The sequence below is a fragment of the Crocodylus porosus genome, unplaced genomic scaffold (assembly GCF_001723895.1).
Source record: "Crocodylus porosus isolate Cpor-Errol unplaced genomic scaffold, CroPor_comp1, whole genome shotgun sequence".
Lineage (NCBI taxonomy): Eukaryota > Metazoa > Chordata > Crocodylia > Crocodylidae > Crocodylus > Crocodylus porosus.
Window position 1 is genome coordinate 100313123 of NW_017728886.1, and position 23754 is coordinate 100336876.

General features: G+C 46.2%; 1 protein-coding gene across 2 annotated transcripts in view; it reads left to right on the plus strand.

Annotated features, from left to right (window-relative positions):
• Positions 1-23754, plus strand: part of RECK (reversion inducing cysteine rich protein with kazal motifs) — a 101689-nt gene that overhangs the window by 1780 nt on the left and 76155 nt on the right. For both annotated transcript variants that reach the window (XM_019539784.1, XM_019539776.1), the window contains exons 2-4: positions 1273-1347; positions 7299-7335; positions 22903-22988. In XM_019539784.1, coding sequence (XP_019395329.1) covers positions 1273-1347; positions 7299-7335; positions 22903-22988 — 198 coding nt within the window. The remainder of the gene's footprint in view (positions 1-1272; positions 1348-7298; positions 7336-22902; positions 22989-23754) is intronic.

The window sequence follows — 23754 nt, forward strand, 5'->3', positions numbered from 1 at the left end:
TACCTACAGGAACTGCTCTTCAGGCTGTGTGGTGGCCATATGCATATACAAGCACATGGCAAACTTGCCTGACCAGCCTCCTGCTTCTTCCCACCCCACTATATGCCAAAACTGCCAGCCTGCAGAGGTCTTTGCAAAACTGCAAGTTTCATGGGTTTCTCTGCTAAAATGAGAAATCCATGTTTTCCTCAGATAAAGGGGAAAACTGTGTTTTTTCTCTGTTTTTCTGTGGGAAACGGATCCCTGTTCATAAGCTAGCAGATACACTATCTGCTATGTGATTCCTTGGTCTCCAAAACACTACAGCCAGCTATCATTGCAAGGTCATTTTTCTACATCTTGGGTGGAAAATCAGATACAGGTTATATTTGCAGATTGTGGACAACTAGTCATAAACCTCTTTGTGAAACATGTTAACTGAAAGTGCTAGTCCTTTTTCTATGGGTGGGGCCACATTAGTGGCTCTTTCAGATGCAGGGTTGGGTAGTGGGGCTAGAACCCACATTTTCTGGCTTCCTGGGTAAGTGTCATAACCACTTGGGTAATGAGGGCAGAAACAGGAGGGCCCTTTTATATTTTGTTGCTGGTGTGTATGCCTTCTCAGCATGTGTGTGTAGGCATCTATGCATATACACTTAGACATCCAGGAGTAAATTCTGAGCATTCAGTCTGCTTTGTTTAACTTGGGATATCCTTAATAGACACTCAATCTGTTGGTCCTTACCTAAGAGGATGTAGGTGAGAAGGGCCTGCTTTTGATTTCCTTCCCCCCTCTCAACTTTTATCTTCCGGATAACTTTTTATCAGATCTAAACAGGCTTTTCAGTTACTGTTTCACTGGCTCTGGTTCAACTCTTGAGATCCGGGCTCATTTTCCAGAGACCTGGACCTTTTTATACTGATACTGACTCCGGAGTTAAGTCCTTCAAAGGGTTGTTTGAAAAGATTAGGAAAAACACCATTTCTAATGTGAGCACAGGCTTAAGTCATCCTCCCTTGGATTTACAAAGGGAAGAAAGAGAGACAAAATCTACCTCCACATCTCAGAAAAGTATGGCATTTTTGAGAGATTGTCCCAATACCTCAAGTTTCAAATAAACTTTCACATGTTATATAAGAAGGCATTATGTGCACACAAAACTAAATCCAGAAAGTTAGGAGACAGTAAAATTAAAAAATATACAGAGTCTTGAAGTTTAAAGAACTTAGAAGCGTATATATTTTTATGATATATTAAAAATATATTTCTGTCTTCTGATCTTTCCGTAACAGATATTGTCTTCTAAGAGTGATTCCCGTTTGAAGCACTTACTGCAGCGGGCACCTGAATATTGCCCAGAATCAATGGTAAACTTTAACATTTTTTAAGTAAAACTTGTGAAATCACTGTTGACTTAGCAAGTTCTCCAAATCTGTAAGGTCTCAAAATCATGAAACTTTGCTTAAAATTACAAAATTTCAAGATAAATTTTGAGTTAATTGTGTTTACTTTCTGGGTCTTTATCTTAGGCCACTGACAGATGTGGAAAAAACCCCAAGCAAACAACAAACCAGCGCTTTACTGGAAGACAAAGCACGTTGGTTTGATGTGGTGCCCTAACATCTGTATAGATCAGGCACTTCAGCTGGGCTTTTTGGTGCTTTTTCTAATAGCTGATTGAATTCTATTAGAGAAAAATGCCAAAAAGCTCTGCTGAAGTGCCAGATTTATACAGATATTGGGCAAGGTGGGTCAGGCTAATGCAGTGCCTCTTCTGGGTATCATGAAAGAATGTTTTCAGGAGGTACTGTAGAGCTAAGATAAGGAGTAGCGTGGATATATAGGGGACAAGAAAAGGAAATTATCTACTAGTTCTCCTTTGTCTAGTGGTGAATGAAATATACTTTAAAATCAGTGATGAAGAATGCGTGTGCACTGCTTAACCATGTATTTTTATATCCGGAAATGATGATTTGTTAATGATAAAAAGGATGTCTTGTTAAAGCTTACATGTTCTGTTATCTCTTACTGAGCCATCTGTATAGTTGGGAGAAATGGTGGGCAAGCTTTTGGGGACAAAATGCCCTTCTGGTCACCTTTAGTTAGATCACCTGAAGAAGGGCACTTTGTGCCTAGAAGTTTGTCCAATACCTTGCTCAACTATACAGTTGGTTGAATAAAAGATATTGCAAAAATCCATCTTGCCTTCTGCATGCTATCTGGACTATCATGTTTGCAACACTCAGCATTTGAAATTATGTGGTAGAAAAGGCATTTTTGCCACAGATTGGAGCAGGCAAAGTACAGATATTATCAGAGTGGGAGGCCATGGAGAATAACTTGGAATTATATTTAGTACAGTAATCAAAAGCAGAGTGAACTGTCCTGTGGGAAAGAAGGAAAGTGCTTTTCAGCAGTAGAATGGGACCAGTAGCATCTTCTTCATGACGGCATTCTCACCTTCTTCTGGCTTCTGGGCTGGTCTAGTCTGGCATGGCAAGTTGATGGGCGGTTGGAAGAGATGCATAAAATGAAAATAAATTTGAATTCCTGTTTGAAGAGAAATACAGCCAGCGTTCCTTCACTTCTTGCCATTTAATACTTTTGTCTCTGGCCTGTGAACCTCTTCACTTCTACTTCAGCTATGGAATTTTCTTTTGATTCTGTCATGTTGAACTGATATGATGCTTCAGGGGTGTCAAACTCGTCTCGCCCTGTGGTCTGGACTGGCTAGACCGGGTGCCATTCAGGTCCTGAATCAGCCAGGAGCAGATGCTGTGTACAACGTGTGGCTTACCTTTGTCAGACAGTGTTGTATGTGGCATCCATTCTGGGATCTGCACCACACACAGTGTACCCCCCAAGGCTGTGCCTGTGCATGTAATATGTGTCCTGGACTTGTTGGAACTGGTGCTATGTGCAGCATGGATCCCAGGCAGCCAGGATGGGCACCATGTGTGGTGCAAATCCTGTGCCTTGCCCACAGGGCAAGGCTGGGGTGCACTGTTGGGGGGTACCCAAGGACAGCACTGGGCAATGGGACCCCACAGGTCATATCTTTGACGCTTTTGTGATACAACATGGAATAGTTAATATTCTCCCAGTACTTGCTCAAAAGCAATAGATAGGGATGTACTGTAATTGTGATCTTTTGCAGAAAATGCAAAATCCAGCATTGCCTGTGAAATATACAAAGAAAAAACAAAACTTACCGAAAATAAAATGCTGGCTTCCCAGAGGGAGCCAGCAGTTCTCACAGTGATGCAACTGGGCGGTGTGGCCCACTGAGGGAGAAGAGAGGAGGTGGGGCTGCTGGCGCATAGGGGAACCCACGTTGGCTGTTGTCCCTGCCCCTCGCTGCTGGGTGACTGAAAGGGCTGCCTGTCATCGGGCCCTACCCCTCTTCAACAATTGGCAGTGAGGGACAGGGCTCTATGATGGGGCGCCTTTGCAGCCAGTTGGTGGTGGTGGTGGGCGGTGGGCAGCCACAATAAACCCTTGAAAATGGCAGCTGGCCCTGTGATCAGCCCACAAAATTAGGTGGCCGCCTGCTTGAGTTGCGTAGACCCCTACTAATAGATGCAGTGACTTTGCATTAAACTGCAAATTAAGTCCTTTAAGAGGAGTTTTTATGTACGGAGTTGTTGTATTCATACTGTGATATTTTTTTTTAAAGATACCAGATTCATAGGACTTAAACCAGGGGCAGGCAATTATTTAGGGTGGGGGGCTGCTTACTGAGTTCTGGCAAGCTGTTGATGGTCGCATGGGTAGCCCTGCCCCTTGACAGGTGCCTTGCTCCCTGGTCGCCATCTTGTGACCATAAGTCCCTCCCCTTGACCCCAGAAGTACTCCTTTCATTAGGGGGTTTTGCCATCTCAGAACCAGAAAAATACCAAATTATATTCTAAAAAGCGAACATCTACAACATTCAGTAATATTTTTGTCCTGATTTATGAGTTTGTGTAGTATACATAGACATGATTTCACACTAGCCTAAAATGTAGTCTTACTCTTGTATATTGTTGGGGGGGGTGAGGGCTTGGGGGTTGGGTATAAGTTTGTGGGGGGCTGTAGTTGTGTGGGTATGTGGAGTGTGAGGGAGGATGTGGGTGTTTGTGTGGGGGTTTTATGGGGTGTGGCGGTTGTGGGGGTGTGTGTGGATATGTGGGGTGTGGGTTTGTGGGAGGGAGGGTGTAGGGGTCTGCATGTATGGCAGTGCAAGGGTGGGTGTGGGTGCATGTGTATGGTGGGGTGTGCGACTCGCATTATGAACGCACACACACACTCTGTCTCTATTCCTCCGTCCCAGACCCTGTGGTCCGGTGATGCAGCTAGGAGCCATGTGGTGCTGGAGTGGCTGGCAGCAGGCAGGAAAGCAGGGAAATAGCAGCTACAGTCAGGGGCAAGTGGCAGTGAGTGGGCACAGCAACAGCTGAACAGGAGTGCGGGGCCTGCACCCAGTGGTAATGTGTAGGGAGTGCACATGCACCCCCCCGAAGAGCACTGATACACCCCCTGAAAGGCAGCATTCCTCGCTTAGGCGACGGGTGGTGGGGACAGGTAGGAGTGCTGGTGCCCCCTCTGAGAGTGCTGGCCAGGGAGCGGGGTGCCAGGAGAAGCACCGCTGGCACTTTGGGGCACGTCCCTGGCACTTCTGGGTTGGTGTGATTGGCTGTGGGGGCCCTCCCCCCCAGCTACTGACTGGCTGCTGCGGGGGGCAAGTGCCCATCTAACTCAGGAGGCACCAGTTGCCCATGTCTGCACCAGTGTCCTGGAGCCAGTGCCAGTGGGTCCTACAGTGGGGCGGCAGGAGTGTAGGATCCCTGTGCTGTCTCCAGCACAGCTGGTGCCAGACCCCACACTCCTGCCTCCCTGCTCTGGGCCGCACTGGTGCTGGCCCTGGGACACCAGCGTGGGCCCTGCGTTCCTGCCCAGCTGTCTTTGCATTCCTGCGTGCCCGCTGTCTGCCACTCCTGTGCCTATACCTGCCATTTCCCCACTTTCCTGCCCACCGTCAGTCACTACAGCACCAGGTGGCTCCTGGCTGCATTGCTGGACCATGGGACTCAGCAGGAGCTGGCCCAGCCTGGCCCCAACGACTGAGGAGATTGCCCATGGTCCTCTCCTGCCTCCCCCCCACTCTGTGCCTCATATCTGAATTCCTCTCTCCGGCAGAGGGAGGCACGAACAGCCCCAAGGTCCCACGCCAAAAGCCTCTGCTAGGTAGAGGCTTCCAGTTCAGTGGGGCAGGGCTGGGCAGGCTTTGCTGCTGGGCTGCTTGGGTCCTGCTGCTGGCTTCCCCTGGGTCCTACTGCACCAGTCTCTTTTCATCTTTGACAGGCAGCCAGGAACGGATTAATATTAATTTTCTAAATTTTTTAGGGGCCCTGCAGCCTGGGTAGAATGGCCTGGTGGGCCAGATGTGGCCCGCGGGCCGTATTTTGCCCACCCCTTACTTAAACTCTGTGGGCTTGAGTGCATAGTATGGAGAAACTGATAGTTTTACATTTTGACCTTCTAAAGTAGTGGTTGGTGCACTGCATATAATTTTAGTTTGAATGGTTAATTTCTTTAATGTAGCTATGTATCAGAGACTCATAACCTTTACTGAGTCATTCTCTGTGGCCTCAGTTGGTCCTTTCTTCAGCACATCTGAACCTTTCGTTGTACTTTATATTTCAAAACATAATAGTTCAAGTACTGCAGATATTTGTAGCATATATCATTGTTCAATCTGAGCACTCTTTAGCACCATCATTCTCAGTTTAAACAATCCCTTCAAGTCTTCTGGATTTTTATAACCAAAATGGAACTACGTAGTGTGCAGTATTGGGGTGCATCCTTTTATCGTGCTTAACAAGCTAAAAGTTTTCTTACGACATCTTTCCATCCACTTGCTGAGACTTGTAATTCTCCTTCATTGGTTGATTCAGGGTGGCATTCTGTTTCCTGTTGCTTGTCTAAGTGGGAGTTATGGAAGTGGCAGTTCTGTCACTTATGCACAAGTAGGAATTCTATTCCTGGATGCATAATCTTAGGCAGGTAAACGGCTATGTTGGTGCATACCTGGGTGCAACTCCTGGAAACAACAAAATGGTGGAGGATGCTTTCATTTTTTAACCCCCGTAGTTGAGGGATTAGGTTAGTCAACTGACAAATGAGACTCAGGTTCTAGGGCAGCCTTGCCCAGAGCGGGTTTGAACTTGAGTTTTTCTGACTTCTTAGTTCAGTGCTCTAACTTCTATGGTACAAGATAGGTATCATCCAAAATCTTGGGCAGCATTCCTTTTGAAACTGAGCCATAGCCCCTTGCATTTTAAGTCATTGGGGAAAAACTGGTGGATGCCAGTGCAGACATTTTTACCTTAATAGAAGCAAGGCTCCAGGCTAGAAGACAACACACCCTAAAGGCAGTAGCTGTCTTGCTGAGCCACCCACCTGGCTTCCTTACTTCCTTCTTGTCTCATGACTCTCCCCTCCTTGGCAGCCCAGGGGCAAGTTTCACAGGGAGCACCAGTAAGCAGCCTGGTTAGTGCCTATCCTGTGTCATGGTGGTTAGAACACTGTCCTGAGAGATTCATGTTCAGACCCCATATGGGGATGGAAGGGGGCTTAGATGTGAGGTGCGCAAAACTGAGCACAGCACTCTAGATGAGGTCTCACCAGTGCTGAACAGAACAGAAGAATCACTTCTCATGATTTGCAGGTGATCAGCATGTTAATGCAAACCAGTGTGCTAATTAGTTTTTTTTGCAACAGGAGCACACTGTTAGACCATAAGCTAAATATGAGACACTATAACCCCCAGCTCCTTTTCTGCAGTACTGCAGCCTAGTCCTTTTTCCCAGTCTGTATGTGTGCATACAGTTGTTCTGTCCCAAGGATTTCACGTTTGTCCTTACTGAATTTCTTTGATTAATTTCAGACAGTTTCTCCAATTTATTAAGGTCATTTTGAATCCTGTCCCTACCCTCTAGAGTCTCTGCACCTTCACCCAACTTGGTTTTTAGAGAAAACAAGTGTAGAGGTCTTATATTTAAACCTTCTTGATGAATTTATCTTTTAGGATCTTTCTTCCATCTGTCTTTTTATACAGTTACCCATCTTCATGCTACCTGAGCAAAATTCTGTGTCTTTGTGGTTGGAAGCTCCTTCCCAGCTCCTTAGAAGTTTGTCTAAATGCCTTGAAATTTGCACCATTGGTAGATTAGTCATTCTGCTGTTCTATTCTGAACTTGAGTATGAATGTAGTAAAATGTCATGGTCTGTCACCGATTAAAATTTTACTTTTGTTTAATTGCATTTTACTTTTCAGGGAGAAGTTTGGGGTTGTATAAATTCTTCTTTGCCAGGTAAGAGACATCAAAATATTATGATTTATATTTTGCCTGATTTTAAAAAAAAGGTTTGCTTCAATAACAAATGCCTGTAATTTCCAGATTGCATGAATAGAAAATAGTTAAACTTTGATATGTTTCTGCATAAGATGTAGTTTTTTGTTTGCCTGTTTTGCACTGTGGTGCTTTAACCCATAGCAAAAATGGAAGGCAAATGTGGTCTTTTCCTCATTTAGAAAATATTCTGTATGGGAAGTATATTATATTCACATTTGCTTAAATAACTTAGCCATTTCTTTGGGTATGGCATAGAAAAGGATGGTCATATTTGTCCTTCAAAAGTAGGTAAAAGCCTTAATTGAGTGCACCTTTGCCTTTTTAAAAGATAATTGAGCATGGCATCCTTGTCCTAGGCCCAGCACTAGTTGCCCTATTATTGTCCAATATTTTCAAGAACTGTTGTCCCTTCTGACCTGCATCTTTTGTTTTCTTAATAAATGAAACTAAGTAAAACTCTTATTTGGATTGCAGCGTCATGTAGATTTAAAACATTAGTGAAACAGAATAGCAGTAATTAGGGATGGTGCTTTATTTATAAGTCCCATTTTATTTCTCCTGGACGATCAGATCTTATTCTGCCTTGTTACCAAATAGTCCCAGTAACCTTTTCTTGTTCATTTTGGCTGCTTACAAACATTAAAAATACAAATCAACCAAAAATGCTTTACAAGAAGCAGCAGCGTATTAGTTGGACCCAGCTCTGCAGCATCTGTGAAGATTGGGCACTTCAGCAGGGGTTTATTGGCACTTTTAGCTGAAGCTGATTTGATCAACTATTAGATAAAAGCGCCCAAAAAGGCCCCACTAAAGTGCCTGATCTTTACGGATGTCAAACGAGCAGAGTCCAGCTGAGATGCTGCCTCTTCTAGGCATGCATGGGGTTCCTTGTGTGAACAGGGGAAGTTTAAAGTCAAGTGCCATTTTATTTATTTATTTATTTATTTATTTATTTATTTTTAATGTTTACAATCAGCCTTTGTGTCCAAGAAACTTGGACTAAAATTAGCATATGCTAGCTGAAAAATGGAAGGATGTTTTACAGGCTGTCTGGTCACTAGTGATTGATTTTTGTAATGAGGTTTTCTTGTTCTTGGGTGTCAGTTTGAGTAGACTTGGATGCACCCTTTTTTTCACTTGGTCTATCCACTGATTTAGTGGTTGGTATACAAAACCTGAGGTCTAAGAAATCTTGTAAATCCTACTCCCTTGCCTGCTGCTGATTTACTGTGTAGCCTTGCTTTATACTACTAATTTTTGGTGTCAACTTTCCACACCAGAGAGACCCAGAAAATGGGATCCCCTGAGGTTTTCCTGCCTTAGTTTTTTCCCTCCTAAGATTCCTCAATTTCATTATGTCTAACAAAACTGCTTTGTTGCTGAAGCACCCCCTTTTGGCATGTACAATACTGCAGAACGCCCATATTTCTTTTCCCTTCCTCAGCCCCAAAATCCGTGTTTTTTTTTTCCCCACAATTAAAATGAAGTGCCACTATATATCTATATCTGTGTGTGCACGCACTCACACACAGAGGCAATGTTTATTGATATATTTACAATTTCAAAACAATTTGGAAGCCTGCCAGTGCCTCCCTCAATCACTATAATAAAATAAATGCTAAATACCTATAAATGTTGGTGTTTGATTTTGGGGTTTTTCTCATGTAAATCCAGAGCTCTCCCTGCCCCCTTCCTTTGCTTACCAGGACATGGATCCAGCTGTGGCTGTCCCCTTCCACTGCTTTGTGGTGCTGAGCAGCCCTGATTATACCAGTGTCCTGCTGGTGCCCCTCACTTCTCGCCCCCTCCAGCCGCCACAGCTATGGGGCCAGGGGCCTGGGTCCACAGCTCCCTGCCCTCCAGTACAGCAGTGCCTGAGCCCTGGCTGCTGCATATGGGAGGCAGTGGCTGCCGTGGCAAAGCTCGGCTTCCCCTCCCCCATGGGCAACACAGATGGAGCAAATTCTGGGGGAGGTGTGGACTGTCCTCTGTGGGCTCAGGCTGCCTACCCTGCTGTCCTCTCCCCAGGCCCTCCACAGCCCAGCCCAGCCCAGCAGGCGGGACCTGGCACAGCAGACTGAGGTGGGGAGGCTCGTTGCTGCTGCTGGGAGCTCTGTGCTGCCATGGTGAGGTGCTCCCTGCCCACCTGGCAGCAGCAGGGGGCATAACTCTGCACCACCACCCCTAGTGCTGCCGGTGGGCAGGGGGTGCCTTGACATGGCAGCATGGGGCTCCAGGCAGTAGCATCCAGCTTCCCTGTCTGGTCCCACCCACTGGTTTGTGGAGGCCCTGCGGGGAGGGCAGCAGGGTGGGGAATCTGAACATACAGAAGGCAGCCCATCTCCACCCCGTGCACAGATATGGGGGCATGTGCCCCACATGGCCCCCCGGCAGTGCACAGGGAGCCAGCCCCCTGCCCCCCAGATGAGCTCCCGCAGCTCCATCCCGCTCCCTGCCCAGGCTCTGTGGCCACACCACTCTGGGTGGGCAGCATCCCCAGCTTCTGCCCTACCCAACTCCATCCTTCACTATGGGGACCTCAATCCCCTGCCCCTGCCCTCTGCCCCGACTTACCTGTAGGAAGCTGTGGGACCAGCTCTCCAGGCTGCCTGGGGGCCATGTGCATGTGTACGTATGCATGTGCACATGGCATCTCTTGCCTGACTGCCCTCCTTCTGCTCCCCCCAGCCCCTTGTGAGCTGGAACTCTGCCAGCCTGCAAGGGGAAACCTGCCTTTTTCTGCATGTTTCTCTTTAAAATGAGAAAACCTGGGTTTTACTGCATTTTTCCATGCCAAATAGAAAATCCGGATCCCTGATCATTACACATAGTGGAAGTGCTTACAATTGCAACACATTTTTCCATTTATTCCACTTAATGCACACACTCCTTAAAAGTCCTGCACAAGGTATATTGACACGCATACCCCAGTTCTGGTGTCTCCCACCTCTCCCAGGGCTGCCCTTCCATCCTCTTTGTGAAACCGCTGCACCAGCTCAGGCTCAGAATTTCTTCTTCAGCAGAGGCAGGGGCATCCTTTTTTGTTGGGCCGGTCAGTCAGTCGGCCAGACTCTCTGCCCTCTTGCCTCTCAGCCATCTCCAGTTTGGAAAATTCATTGCGTTTCCGCCATCCCACATTATTTCCCTGGCCCTCAAATCCTTTCTGGAACAGGGGAAGTCAGCAAGTGAATCCTTCTGCTGTTCTCTTGCTTTTCCAGCTGTTCGGGTTTGGTTTGGTGACATGGGGAATGCAAGTCCCTCTGCTGCCTTGTTGGCTTTAAGCCTTTTGGCTCAGTAAGGTCTGTAGGCAGTTCTTTCAGCTGCATCCTTAGCTTTCTCCAAGGAACACATACAGCTCTGGGAATTTCCCATTGATCACACCTATCTCCCTTTTTCTCTAGTTGTCCTGGATGCTTTCTTTGTCTCTTAAGTCTATCTGGGAAGCCCCAGGCCTGCCACAGAGGGACAGAACCTACTGTATTCAAAGGTGTTAATCTTCTGGGGCCATGAGGATTTTTTTTTTTTGTAGTTTAATGTTTGAGTGTAATGCATGGTTAGAACATGATTAAATCAGGAAGCACAACACTGCCATTGGTACACTATAACCCTGAGCTGCTAAATTCCTGGTTTAATGCTTTGTCTATGATATTGACATTCACCTTTGCAGAGTACCTTAAGTTATTTGAATGAAATAAAACTATTTCATACCCAGTCCAGAAGCCATGGTCAACTTTTAAATTTAACTTTCTTGAAACTCGAGTAGTACGTGGTCGGCGGCAGATGTTACTCTCAATTTTAGCTACAGAATGATTGCAGAACACTTACATTCTTACATTCAAGAAAAGAATGCACGCTGTATTAGAAGTTGTATTAATATAGTAAAGTGCCATAGTTTGAAGTCTCTTAATGTGGAAACCCGGGCTAAACAAATGCTGCTAAATTGTCTGACTTCACATGTGAAACCTTGGGAAGTCTCCATTGTATTCAAGCCTCCTCTTTTTTGAAGGCTTGGAAAAATCTCATTGCATCTGTATATTGTGGATAGCCTGGGCTGCAAAACATCTTTTCAGAGGAGTGAAGTGTTTTGTTTTTTTTCTCTAGTATCCCAAACTTGGTGTCTAGACAGAAAATTTCTCTACAACAGAAATTTGAATTGTTTTCCTGTAACATATGGCACTGTTTTGTGGGATTTGGGGCAGCTGCTTTAAGAATATCTAAGTGACTCAGTTGCCTTGGATATTTCACGGAAGTTATAGCTGACCTTTTCTCCTCGGTTCCCTCACCTTCACAAGCTGATTGGTAAAATCCAGGTAGAATCAATGCTGTAGTGTTTTCTTTGCTTTGTTTTAGAGGGTCTCTCTCTCTCTTAGAAGTGTAAAACAGTCTGTAGATATTTGTGTTTTTCCTAAATATTGCTATCCAAGAAGGATAGTTGAAGGGTATCCTTCTTCCTTAATGTACTGGCACTGACAACCTAATACATTAACTAATTTGAGATGTATAGCATAAACTTTCATAAACAGAAGGCTTCTGCTTATGAAAACTTATGTGTACAAAGTGCAAATCTACCCATTTTTCTGCCTGGCTTGAAGCTAATACAGCTATATCTACCTCTTTCTAACCTAAAACATGACAGGTTAACTCGGGGGTCTAAAGTAACTGATGCTATTCTCCAGTCTGATGTTCACTTGGTAGTCTTGTCATGTCTTATAACAGATTGGAGGTGGGGGAGAGTAATTCTTAAATGTATGAACTCTTAATATTTATAATTTCAGTGTTCTTTAATTTAGACTTGACAAGTAAATCTTTATCTTTTAACATTAAATAATTTATTATTTGGTCTGGTTAGGTATAATACTTCCCATGGGAACTTTGAAAACCTCCCTTTCAACCTGTGACCTCTAAGGCCACTGAAAGACATTTATTTAAAGGCATGGTGGGATCTGATCCATGATCCCAACAGTTGCACCACTTTCCATGCTGCACTTGTGCCGCAGGACATGCGATTTTGGGATTGGGTATTAGATCTCATCCACGCCTTACTTTGTGACTTAATAATCATGATCCTAAGCTTGCCCTGCAAGAGCAAGTTGAGTGTCAGATGCCCACTATCAGCTGATTGTCACTTGGGCTAGGGACCAAACTGGGGTCTCAAACCAGCCCCAGCATAGTCCCTGACTCAAGTTGACAATCAGTTAATTGTGAAAATCCCAGCTGAGCAGCACATACAGTTTTTATTCATCTGAGTGCTGCAGCCTAAGCCTGGGATCCTCATGTGCTACGATGAGAGTGTAGCCCAACTGGGTGGCACAGGTAGGATTTACAGGCCCTGGCACACAAGGACCCTGAGATTTGGGAGCCTCTCTGTGATTGTGGGGCCCAGTTATGTTGGGGTCTTTACAAAATGTGCGTGGAGCTGAGCTGCATCCATATTTGCTTCTCAAGCAAATCCCAGGATGTCATTCTTCCGTTGTACTTGGTGAGGCCACAGCTGGAGTACTGCGTCTGGTTTTGGGCTCCACAATTCAAAAAAGAGGTGGAAAAGCTTGAGAGAGTCCAGAGAAGAGCCACGAGTGTGATCGGAGGTCAGGAAAACAGACCTTACGATGACAGGCTGAGATCTATGGGGCTCTTTAGCCTGGAAAAGTGCAGGCTCAGAGGTGATCTGATGACCACCTATAAGTTTATCAGGGGTGACCACCAGGATCTGGGGGAACGATTGTTCACTGGAGTGCCCCAGGGGATGACAAGGTCGAATGGTTATAAATTCCTCCTTGACAGTTTCAGGCTGGACATAAAGAAGAATTTCTTCATTGTCTGAGCCTCTGAGGTCTGGAATAGCCTGTCACCAGAAGTGGTTCAAGCACCTACATTGATTGCCTTCAAAAGAAATTTGGATGCTTATCTTGCTGCCTCTCGGGCAGGGGGCTGGACTCAATGATCTTCTAAGGTTCCTTCCAGCCCTAATGTCTATGAAATCTATGAAAGCTCCCAGACTACTGCACCAGGCAGCACAGTTTGTGGGGGAGGTGAGCAGCTAACAGTGGCAAAAGAACAGGTTGGGGACTATTTGGAAAATCTGGATGTATACATGTCCATGGGGCTGGATGTGATACACCTGAGAGTGCTGAGGGAGTTGGCTTACGTGATTGCAGAGCTGCTGCCCATTATCTTTGAAAACTCATGGTGTTTGGGAGAGGTCCTGGATGATTGGAAAAGGGCAAATATAGTGCCCATCTTTAAGAAAGGGAAGAAGGAGGATCTGGGGAACTAGAAACCAGTCATCCTCACCTCTGTCCCTGGAAAAATCAGGGAGCCAGGTCCTCAAGGAATCCATTTCTAAGCACCTGGAGGAGAAGGTGATTAGGAATAGTCATCATGCATTCACTAAGGGCATGTTGTGTCTGACCAACCTGATTTGATGAGATGACTGGCTCTGTGGATGTGATATGCCTTGAATTCAGCAAGGCCTTTGATACAGTCTCCCACAACATTCTCACAGGCAAGCTAAGGAAGTATGGGCTGGATGAATGGACTATAAAGTGGATATAAAACTGGCTGGATCGTTGGGCTTTGAGGATAGTAATAAATGGCTCAATATTTAGTTGGCCTCAAGTGGATTGCCCCAGGGGTCTGTCCTGAGGCTGGTTTTGTTCTGTATTTCTATCAGTGAGTTGGAAGATGGGATGGAGTGCACCTTCAGGAAGCTTGCAAATGGCACCAGGCTGGGGGAAGTAGTAGGTACACTGGAGGGTAGAGCTAGGATTCAGAGAGACCTAGAGAAATTGGAGGATTGGACCAAAAGAAATATCATGAGGTTCAATAAGGACAAGTACAAAGCTCTGCACTTAGGATGGAACAATCCGATGCACTGGTACAGTCAGAGGACCAACTGGCTGGGCAGCAGCCGTACAGAAAAGGACCTGAGGGCTACAGTGGACAAGAAGCTGAATATAAGCCAACAGTGTGTCCCTGTTAGGAAGAAGACTAACAGCATACTGGACTGCATTAGTGCATGGTTGCCAGCAGGCCAAGAGAAATGATTATTCCCCTCTGTTCAGCACTCTGTTCGGTAAGGCCAATATCTGGAGTACTCTACCCAGTTTTGGGTCCTGCACTATAGAAAGGATGTGGACAAATTGAAGAAGGTTTAGTGGAAGGCAACAGAAATGGTTAGGGGGCTAGGGCAGATGACTTATAAGGAGAGATCCTAGTTTTCTCTGCTTTTAAAAATCGCAATTTCTCTGATGGGGGGGGGAAAAAACCACCCACCCCTCTTTAAATCCCCCAAATCTGTGTTTTCCTGCAATTAAAATGAACACACACACCCACCCACCCACCACCCAGCTCCCTACCCTGCTGCCCTCCCCCTGGGGGCTTCTGCAGCCCAGCAGGCGAGACCTGGCACAGGGGAGTGGAGACCTGGCACAGGGGAGTGGAGCGGGTCATTGTTGCTGCTGGAAGCCCCATGCCACCTGTGCTGCCATGGAGAGGTGCCCCCTTACCCTTTCAGCAGCAGTACGGCTGTGGCGTGGAGTTGTGCCCTCTGCTGCTTCCAGGCAGATGGGAATGCCTTGCTGTGGTGGCATGACTGGTGTGGGGCTTCCAGTGGTGAAGCCGCTCCACACTCTCCCACTGGCTCCCACCTACTGTGCCATGGAGGCCCCTTGGGGAGGGCAGTAGGGCATGGAGCCCCAATCCTTCCCTACCCTGCACACAAATCTGGGGGTGCATGTGTTCCCTCATTTCCCCCCTCCCCAAGAGTGTGTGCAGCAGCGAGGAGCTAGCCCCTTCCCTCCCCGCCCGGGTGAGCTGCCTGTGGCTCCCTCTTGCTCCTTCAGCTTGGCCATGCATTCCCACCCAGGTCCCATGCACCTCTCTGGCTGGGCAGTAGCCCCTGCCCTACTCCCTCACCATGGGGGCCTCTATCAGGTCCCCCCCCACCCCACCCCCACAGTTTTACCTGCAGGCAGCTGGGGGAGCTGCTCTATACCGCTGCCTAGTTTTATTGCCTGCCACGTGCATGTGTGCATACACACACATGTACCTGGAACCTCCTGTGTCCCTCTCTGCCCAGCCCTAAGTGGCCCTTGCAGGCTGGAACTCTGCCAGCTTGCAAGGAGAAACTCGTGGTTTCCCACACGTTTCTCCTTTCAAGGAGAAAATTGACGTTTTTCCCATGGCAAATAGAAAATCTGGATCTCTGCTTATGAGGGGAGGCTGGAGGAACTGGGTTCATTTACTAGGGAGAATAGAAGACTGAGGGGGGATTTAATAGCAGCCTTCAACTACCTGAAAGGGGGTTCCAAAGAGTATGGAACTAGACTATTCTTACTGGTGGCAGATGACAGAAAAAGCAATAATGGTTTCCAAGTTGCACCAGGGGAAATTTAGGTTAGATATAAGGAAAAAACTTGCTTAGTAGGAGGGTAGTAAAGTGCTGGAACAGGTTACCCAGAGAGGTTGTGGACTTCTCTATCTTTGGAAGTTTTTGAGAGCTGGATAGACAATGCCTTGTTTGGGATGATCTAGGTGGGGATGGTCCTGCTATGAGCAGGAGGTTGGACTAAATAACCTCCTGAGGTCCCTTCCAACCCTAATTTTCTATGATTCTGGGGCCTCTGGGCACTGGGGATGTGAAAAAACTACGCAGGCAGCCCAGCTGAACATACGGTTTCTAAAAGTCTGGGATGTAATGAGCTGAAGACTAGGGACATGCTCCTTGATGTTGGCCTTACTTGCCCCTTCCCATCTGCCTTGGAATCAGGTGGAGGCCCAGGGTACAGGAACCCTTTCTGCCCCAGCCCAATTGACTTATGTCCCTGGGGCTCCCATGCTGGATCCTGACACTCAGCTGAGCCTTGGGATCTGTTGTGGACCAGTCCCAACCTGCTACACATTCTGTTGAAGGAAAATGAGCCACAAAGTTGTTATACATGACATGTGGAATAACTTAGTAGGTCATTTACTGTATCATCGTGCCACAAATTGACTTCAATGTGTGACCAGGTTACTAGTTAAGGTATGAGTAACCGTTTAATTGCCTCTATAATATAATGTGTCAGGGCCCCTCTATATGTGCTGGTAAAAGCATGATGGGATCTAGTGCATAATCCACACAATCACACCCGCCATACCGAATGTGGGATTGCATATTAGATCCTATGGTGCTTTATTGTCTTGCAGGGGGAGTCCGATTCTGCTCTCCTCCTGTATCAGCAAGAAGCAGGTTTTGGCATTCTCAGCAGTGCCCCATGGCTGCTGGGATGAGAGGAGTACCTGAGTCTTCCTGGGAGTGGGATATAAATCTAAATAATAATAGCAATAATAAGATTGCATAGTATCCTGGAAGAATGTTTAGTGAGTTGACTGTATTAAGGTACCCTTTTCTCCTCCTTTTTTTTTCTTTTATTGTTCCATTTATTTCTTGAGCCTACTTTCGATTCCACCTTAACGAAGAATTAATTTGATTTAACTTTTATCCTGCCTCTTCAAAAAAGAGCAAATGCCTCTGATTTGTGTCTGACATTAACTTCTCTGTCAAATACATATTAGAGGTGCTTGCTGTTATTTCTAGAAGCCAAAACTGGAAAGACAAACAATTCTTGTTTTTACCTCTGAATGCTAGAAACTGCAATGAGAGAGGAGCAGAGGGGAAGACTCTGGAAATGCCCTGTTTCCCCTCATCTCTTCAGCAGCCACACCCTGCCACTGTGTGTGAGAGAGGATGCTGGGCTAGATGGACCAAATAAATGACATTTCTTATGTTCTCTCTTGGGGAGATTAACTAGCCAGCCCTTCTCTTGCCTCTGTAGAGGGCTAGTTAGGGGGATTTGAGCCCCATTGTCTTTTTAGTTACACAGCTTGGTCAGTTGACCTATAGAAACGTGGTGCCTGACTGATCTCTGCAAGTGTCCACCTCAGTGTTTACATGCAAGAGATTTTCAAACAGTATAATTAGCACCATAGCTCCGATTATGTAATTCTTTAATGTATCCTAAATTTTCACATTTGTGCAGAACACTTTTATTTCTATCCCGGTCCAGTAAAATCTCCATAGCAATTACAGTAATTGCTTCTAATAGAAAATGAATAATATGACAATATTTGTGGTTTTTAGCTGTCTTTTAAATGTAACATACATTAGAACTTGGATAGCTTTTATTTGGGTGGTTCATAACTTGCTTAGTTTGCAACAGGTTGCCAAATTAAAGATGAGCCACTCAGCTGTTTGCTGTGGCTTTTGCTTCAAAGGGTGCTGCTTCTCCACACAGCTGGAGCTAGTCAGCCCTCCTGCATAACTCACCAGAAAAGCAGTGGCTTTTGAAATATAAGCTGCAATAAATAGCCAGAGCACCCATGATTGCCTACACAGCTGTTTGCTCTGGCTGTATACCCCTGGCTAGTTTGCAAACCCTTTTTTTCACAGGAGGATAGGGACCCTAATCCATAAACTATCAAGGTTCTACTGTAGCAGCTGCAAACAAGAAAGAACCAGCCAGCAGCTGTAACCAGCTAATCCCCTGTAGATGACTGATTCAGAAACCATGGTTTAGGTGCATATTTCAGCACGTTTCATATAATTTACCCTAGTAAAAGGCTTAGAAATTGTCTGACTGATGTGTCTGGAAATACCAAATCAATTTGTGTGCCGTTGTAACCATAACACCACAATGCTGTATGGAGACGGGCAGGAGATTTTCTTTAGAAAATCACCTGCCAGTTTGCTGCAACACAATTTTTAGCCCTCTGAATTTTTTCCTGATTGATCAACAGCTATTTCCCTGTTTTGCTGCTTAAATTGAACTCATTTCCTTCTCTGCCTTACTAAAATTGTTTATATTTTTAAATACATACTTCTAATGATCTTCTCAAACATCTAGTGAAACTGATCATTTGCTGCTGCAAGCATTCTGCATAAGCAATTGTCCTATGAAATTTATGATGAATATAGCATGTAGCTAATCCTGTGAATAACTGTAGATGGATGTTTAGCTCATTTGAGCATTCATTTATACAAGCAAGTAGTGGAGAAACATCTGCTATATTTACTCTTTCAACATAAATGTTATACTTTATTGATAAAATATTTTGTGTATATGAGTATAATACATCTTTTATTATATTTAGACATTCATTACAAGTTGTTAGTATATAGTTGACACCATTTTATAGCCATTTATTGATGGCTCTTAATCATCAAAGAACAAACAAAATCCCTGCTCCCATTATGTGAAATAGAGTGAGGGAAGTAACTGAGGGTGGAAAATGAAGTGGCATGCAGAGGTGATGGAGAAGAAAGAAGAGTGTGTTTAAACTACTCTTTTCCCAAATGCTAACCTATCTTTTCTGCAGCACTTTGTGGCCCTTGAAACATCTCTTAATTAACTGCTAAGAATTGACTATGTCAACCAAGATTGAACAGGAGGAGCAATCCAGAGGGCCTTCGAAAAGATGCATTAATTTACAAGGGTTTTTATAAATACTATATCTTCTCTTATTTCTGGTAATTGGTAATTTAGTTCCTACAGGGAAACTATAGTTTGTAAAAATCTTACTGGTTTAATTCTTTTCTTAAGAAAAAGAATATAACAATATGTCGCAGGGCACTTTCACGCCCTGCTCCTAAGGAGGCTCAACCCTGGGAGGGGGAGATGTGTAGCAGGGCACTAGGGTGCCTACTACTGGCATTGGTAATAGGGCTTGGCTGCCAATCAGCAGGGCAGCACAGCTGAAGGTTCCTTAGGCAACAGATTAGGTCAGCTGACTGAAAGGGGGCAGGGCCTGGCCGTTATAAGCAGCCAGGCTGAGGCCAGAAGGCAGTTCCCCTCTGACAGGATGAGAGGCAGGAGCTCTGCTGCGGAGCAGCGCAAGGCAGAGCTGCCTGAGCACTTGAGCACCCGCGTGCTGATGAGATGGAGAGGCCTCTGACAGGGAGGCTCGATGGAGAGCCAGGGTGGCACGGAACGTTATAGCCGGTAGGCTGATTTTGGGTTACCGCCGGTTGGCATGGCTTTGAGTTTGGTTTTGATGGTGATTGTGTAACACCGGAGGACCGGGTGAGGCTGTAGGGGAAGGAGGAGGCCTCAGGGGAGCACCCCAGCAGAATGGGGGCAGTTCCTGGTGGTGCAGAGGGTGCTGCATTTCAGGGTGTGCCCAGGGAAGGCACAGCGATTGGTGCCAGAGCTGGCACTGTGGATGAGGCACGGCGTTTTGGGGTGTCCTGACCCCAGCCCCAGTGGGGTGACCTCAGGAGGAATTAGAGGTGTGTCCTGACCCCAGCCCAGTGGGGGGGGCACTATCGGAAGTAAAGCCCAGTGGGGTATAGGACTCAGAAGAAGGGTCGGGGGCCAGGCACGGCTACGGGCCACCTGAGGCCCAAGCGTGGGAAGCGTGTGAGTGGGGCCCGGGGGGGGGGGGGCGAGAGTGTGAAGGCCCAGAGCGGCTGTGAATACGGGAATAGGGAGCCCAGGTAGGGCAGAGGTTCAAAGGCCCCGGAGAAGGGCGGGCGCACGATTAGAAGCCCAGAGGGGGGGCACGTATATTGGGAAGGCCCCAGAGGGGGGGCACGCATATTAGAGAGGCCCCAGAGAGGGCACCGGAGAGGCCCTGGAAAGGGCAAGCATAAGATTAGAGCGTCTGGTGAAGACGAGGATACGGGAGAGGCCCCAGACAAGGGTGAATCGAGTGGGAATCCCCTGGAAGGGGCGAGGGCGAGGGCAAGGGTAAAGAGCCTAGAAGGGCAGGGCGCGCGAGCAAGAACCTGGAGAGGGCAGGGCGCACGGGTAAAGGCCCGGAGAGGGCACGTATATCAGAGAGGCCCCGGAGAGGGTATGTATACCGGAGAGGCCCCGGGGAGTACACGTACGTAGAGACACACGAACGTCCGGAACACCGGTGAGACGTGGTATTGGGGGCGGAAGAAGCCATGCGACGCCCTAGGGTGGGTGCACCAAGAGATATCCGTATAGGGCAAGAGCACCGGGTCCGAGAAGCCCAGGAAAGGCAGCCTCCCATTAATATTACATAAACAGCAAAGACGTGGCGGGCGAGACAAGGGTGCTGGAAGGGCAACGTGGCATGGTAGGGATGCAGGAGAGGTCACAGCCATTCCTGAGCCCGGCCCCGTGGCACAATATAATACATTTTAGACTTCGTAAAGGTGCATGGCTGTTCAACCAGTATGTCTGTAGACCTTTACAGTTTCTGAAGTAGCTACAGCTAAGTTATTCTTTTGTAATGATGTCTTCTTTGCAAATCTTCATGAATGAAAATCTTCATAAATCTTCAGATTGAGGGAAGTAATTATTTCCCTCTGTTCTGCACTGGTGAGGCCACATCTGGAGTACTGTGTCAGTTTTGGGCCCCCACACTATAGAAAGAATATGGATAAATTGGAGGGAGTCCAGCGGAGGGCAACAAAGATGGGTAGGGGGCTGGGTCACATGACTTCTGCAGAGAGGTGGAGTGAACTGGGCTTATTTAGTCTGCAGAAGAAAAGACTGAGGCAGGATTTGATAGCTGCCTTTAACTACCTGCAGGCTGGTTGCATAGAGGGATGGAGGTAATCTGTTCTCAGTGGTGACAGAAGACAGAACAAGGAGCAATAGTGTCAAGTTGCAGCAAGAGAGGTTTAGGTTGGATGTTAGGAAAAACTTTCTCACTATGAAGGTGGTGAAGCACTGGACCAGGTTACCTGGAGAGATGGTAGAATCTTCATCCTTGGAGGTTTTTAAGGCCTGGCTTGACAGAACCCTGACTGGAATGATTTAATTGGGGATGGTCCTGCTTTGAACAGGGGGTTGGATGAGATGACCTCCTGAGGTTCCTCCCAACCCATATTTTCTACGATTTTAGAGAGGCTGATTGCAGGAGAGAGGAGAAGAGATTGTGGAATAAATTAGAAAAGAGAATTGTTTTGTTAAGATATTCCATTTCTTTTTCTCATTTCTTTCTATAAAATAAGTGAGGCATAGAAGCCAATATTGGCAGGGGTGCGGGAAGGAGGGGTTGGAGCAACGAAAGGAAAAGATCAGACTTTCTGAAATCAATTCAGAGAAAGATGCATTAACCTTATAGGGAGGAAGGAGGAGTGGAATGAAGAGCAAGAGAGTTATTATTGATAGAGGTGCACTGATACATTGGTCCCATATCACATCGGCACTGATATTAGGAAAATTGATAGTATTGGCAATTGTTTTTTTTTTTTTGGTTGATGGTAGCCGATAATGTCGCCAATAAATGCCTTGTGTATGTGTGTAGCTGCAGCACAGCACACAGGCTGCCAGGAGAGCACCTTGGCAGTGTGGAGAGCAGCTGGTAAGTCTGTTGTGAGGGAAGGGGTGTGGGGAGTGGGGGGTGATTGAGACCCCAGCAGTGAGGGAGGGAGTGGGGCTGGGACAGGGGCAGCCACTGCACAGCCAAGGTGGGACATGGAATGGAGTTGCAAGTGGCTCATCCAAGGGGTGTGGGGAGCGGGTGGTGGCTCCTGTTGCTGCACACACCCTGGGAGGGCATGGGGGCACATACCCCCATATCTCATGGCAGGCTGCTGCTGCGGACTGGGGCGGTGCTGAGTTCTTCCCAACATGGGGCTGGCCCGGATTGCACTCGGGGTGGGCAGCAGTGGTGCTGAGAGGGGGGGTAAGTTTTGGGGTGGTTGCAGCTGTCCCCCCACCATAGGACCCTTCCCAATACTGCTGCTGCCCACCCTGAGTGCAGTGCAGCCCAGCCCCGCCGCCGGGAATAGCTCAGCCCCGGCCCGCAGCAGCAGCCTGTCCTCACCTCACATACAGATCCGAAGGCACATGCCCTTCCGGGGTGCACGTTGCCCCTCTCATGGTCCTCAGATGAGCTGCAGCTCCATCCCATGCTCTGCCCTGTCTATACAGCCTCTGCCCCAGCCCCACTGGTTCCCCGCAACAGACTTACCAGCCCGATACTGCTCTCCAAGCTGCTCACCTGCATATCAGCAAGCAGATCGGTTTTGGACGATATGGCTCATTAAAAATCAGCCATTGGTATTGGCTCAAAAAATCTCTATTGGTGTACCCCTCATAATTGACAGAATTCTTTTAAACTTTATTAACTGAAATATGACCCTATTAATGCCCCAAATAATGTCCATCTTAAAAGAAGACAAGATCTTTGAAAAGATAGGTGTATTTATTTTTAATTACCTTCCTTCCCGGCTATTAAGGCTCAGTCCTTCTGTCAGCTGAATAACTTTTTGAGTCCTGATAATACTTTTCACAAGGGTATTGCTTGGCTTAATTCACTGTAAATATTGTATAGGTGTTTGAAGAGCAATGTAATTGTAAATTAGCATGCTTATTAAGCCTTTGTCCTCTTGTGGTCCTTCACGTTCCAAAAAGTTTGACTTGTAATTTAGAAAGATATCATTGGCACATAGCTGTGGGTATTTGCTTTATCATGTCTGAGAAGCAACTTAATTGTGGGTGTGTGGGGGGGTTATAGTATGGATACTTTTATTACCATAATACATGGTGTAATTTTATTTTAAAGGTGTTTTGAAAAAGTCTGATGGTTGGGTTGGCTTAGGTTGCTGTGAACTAGCCATTGCTGTGGAATGTCGACAGGCATGTAAACAGGTAAGGCTTTCTAATTTTCTTCCATCTTTAATATGTATGTTATTGAACAATATAGCATGTAAAAAGCAAAAGTAAAAATAAATTAACTTAATTATTTTAACTTAATTATTTTAAGACTTATTTAATTTTGAGGAAATATTGCAAAAATCCTTTTTAAAAATGCTAACTAGATCAAGAATTAATCTGCGTACCCAACTGTCATGTTTTGGTCATTGAAGCTTTTCTTTTTAAAAAGTGAGATCTTGCACTGTACCACATGAAGAAATATGCAACAGCTTTTAGTTCTGTTTTTGGAAATGTAAGTAACAGGTTAGAGGTTAGAGAGATGTAGCTTGAATCACTTATTAATTGGAATTGCCCATTTGAAATAACTGAAAAACATCCTATAGCTAGGTGCTAGTGATGCTGACCCCATGGTTAAGGAGTCTGTTGACAAATAGGAGGTTAAATAGCTCAGGCAGTAGAGATGGAGTGGTAGTGATGCAAAAAAATGCACAAAACAACAAGAAGCAATTGGAGTTTTGCATGCTCTCTTCAAGCCTACCCTTCTTGCTCTGGGTCTGATTACTGACACTGAGGAGAAAGGCAGGCTAGAGGTTTGACCCGCTTTGGACCCTGAAGGTCATAACTGCTCCTGACTACTGTTTTGGACTCAAAATTCATGCTTCCTACCTAAGTTTCATAGATTTCATGGACATTAGGGCTGGAAGGGACCTCGGGAGATCATCGAGTCCAGCCCCCTGCCCAAAGGGCAGGAAGTCAGTTG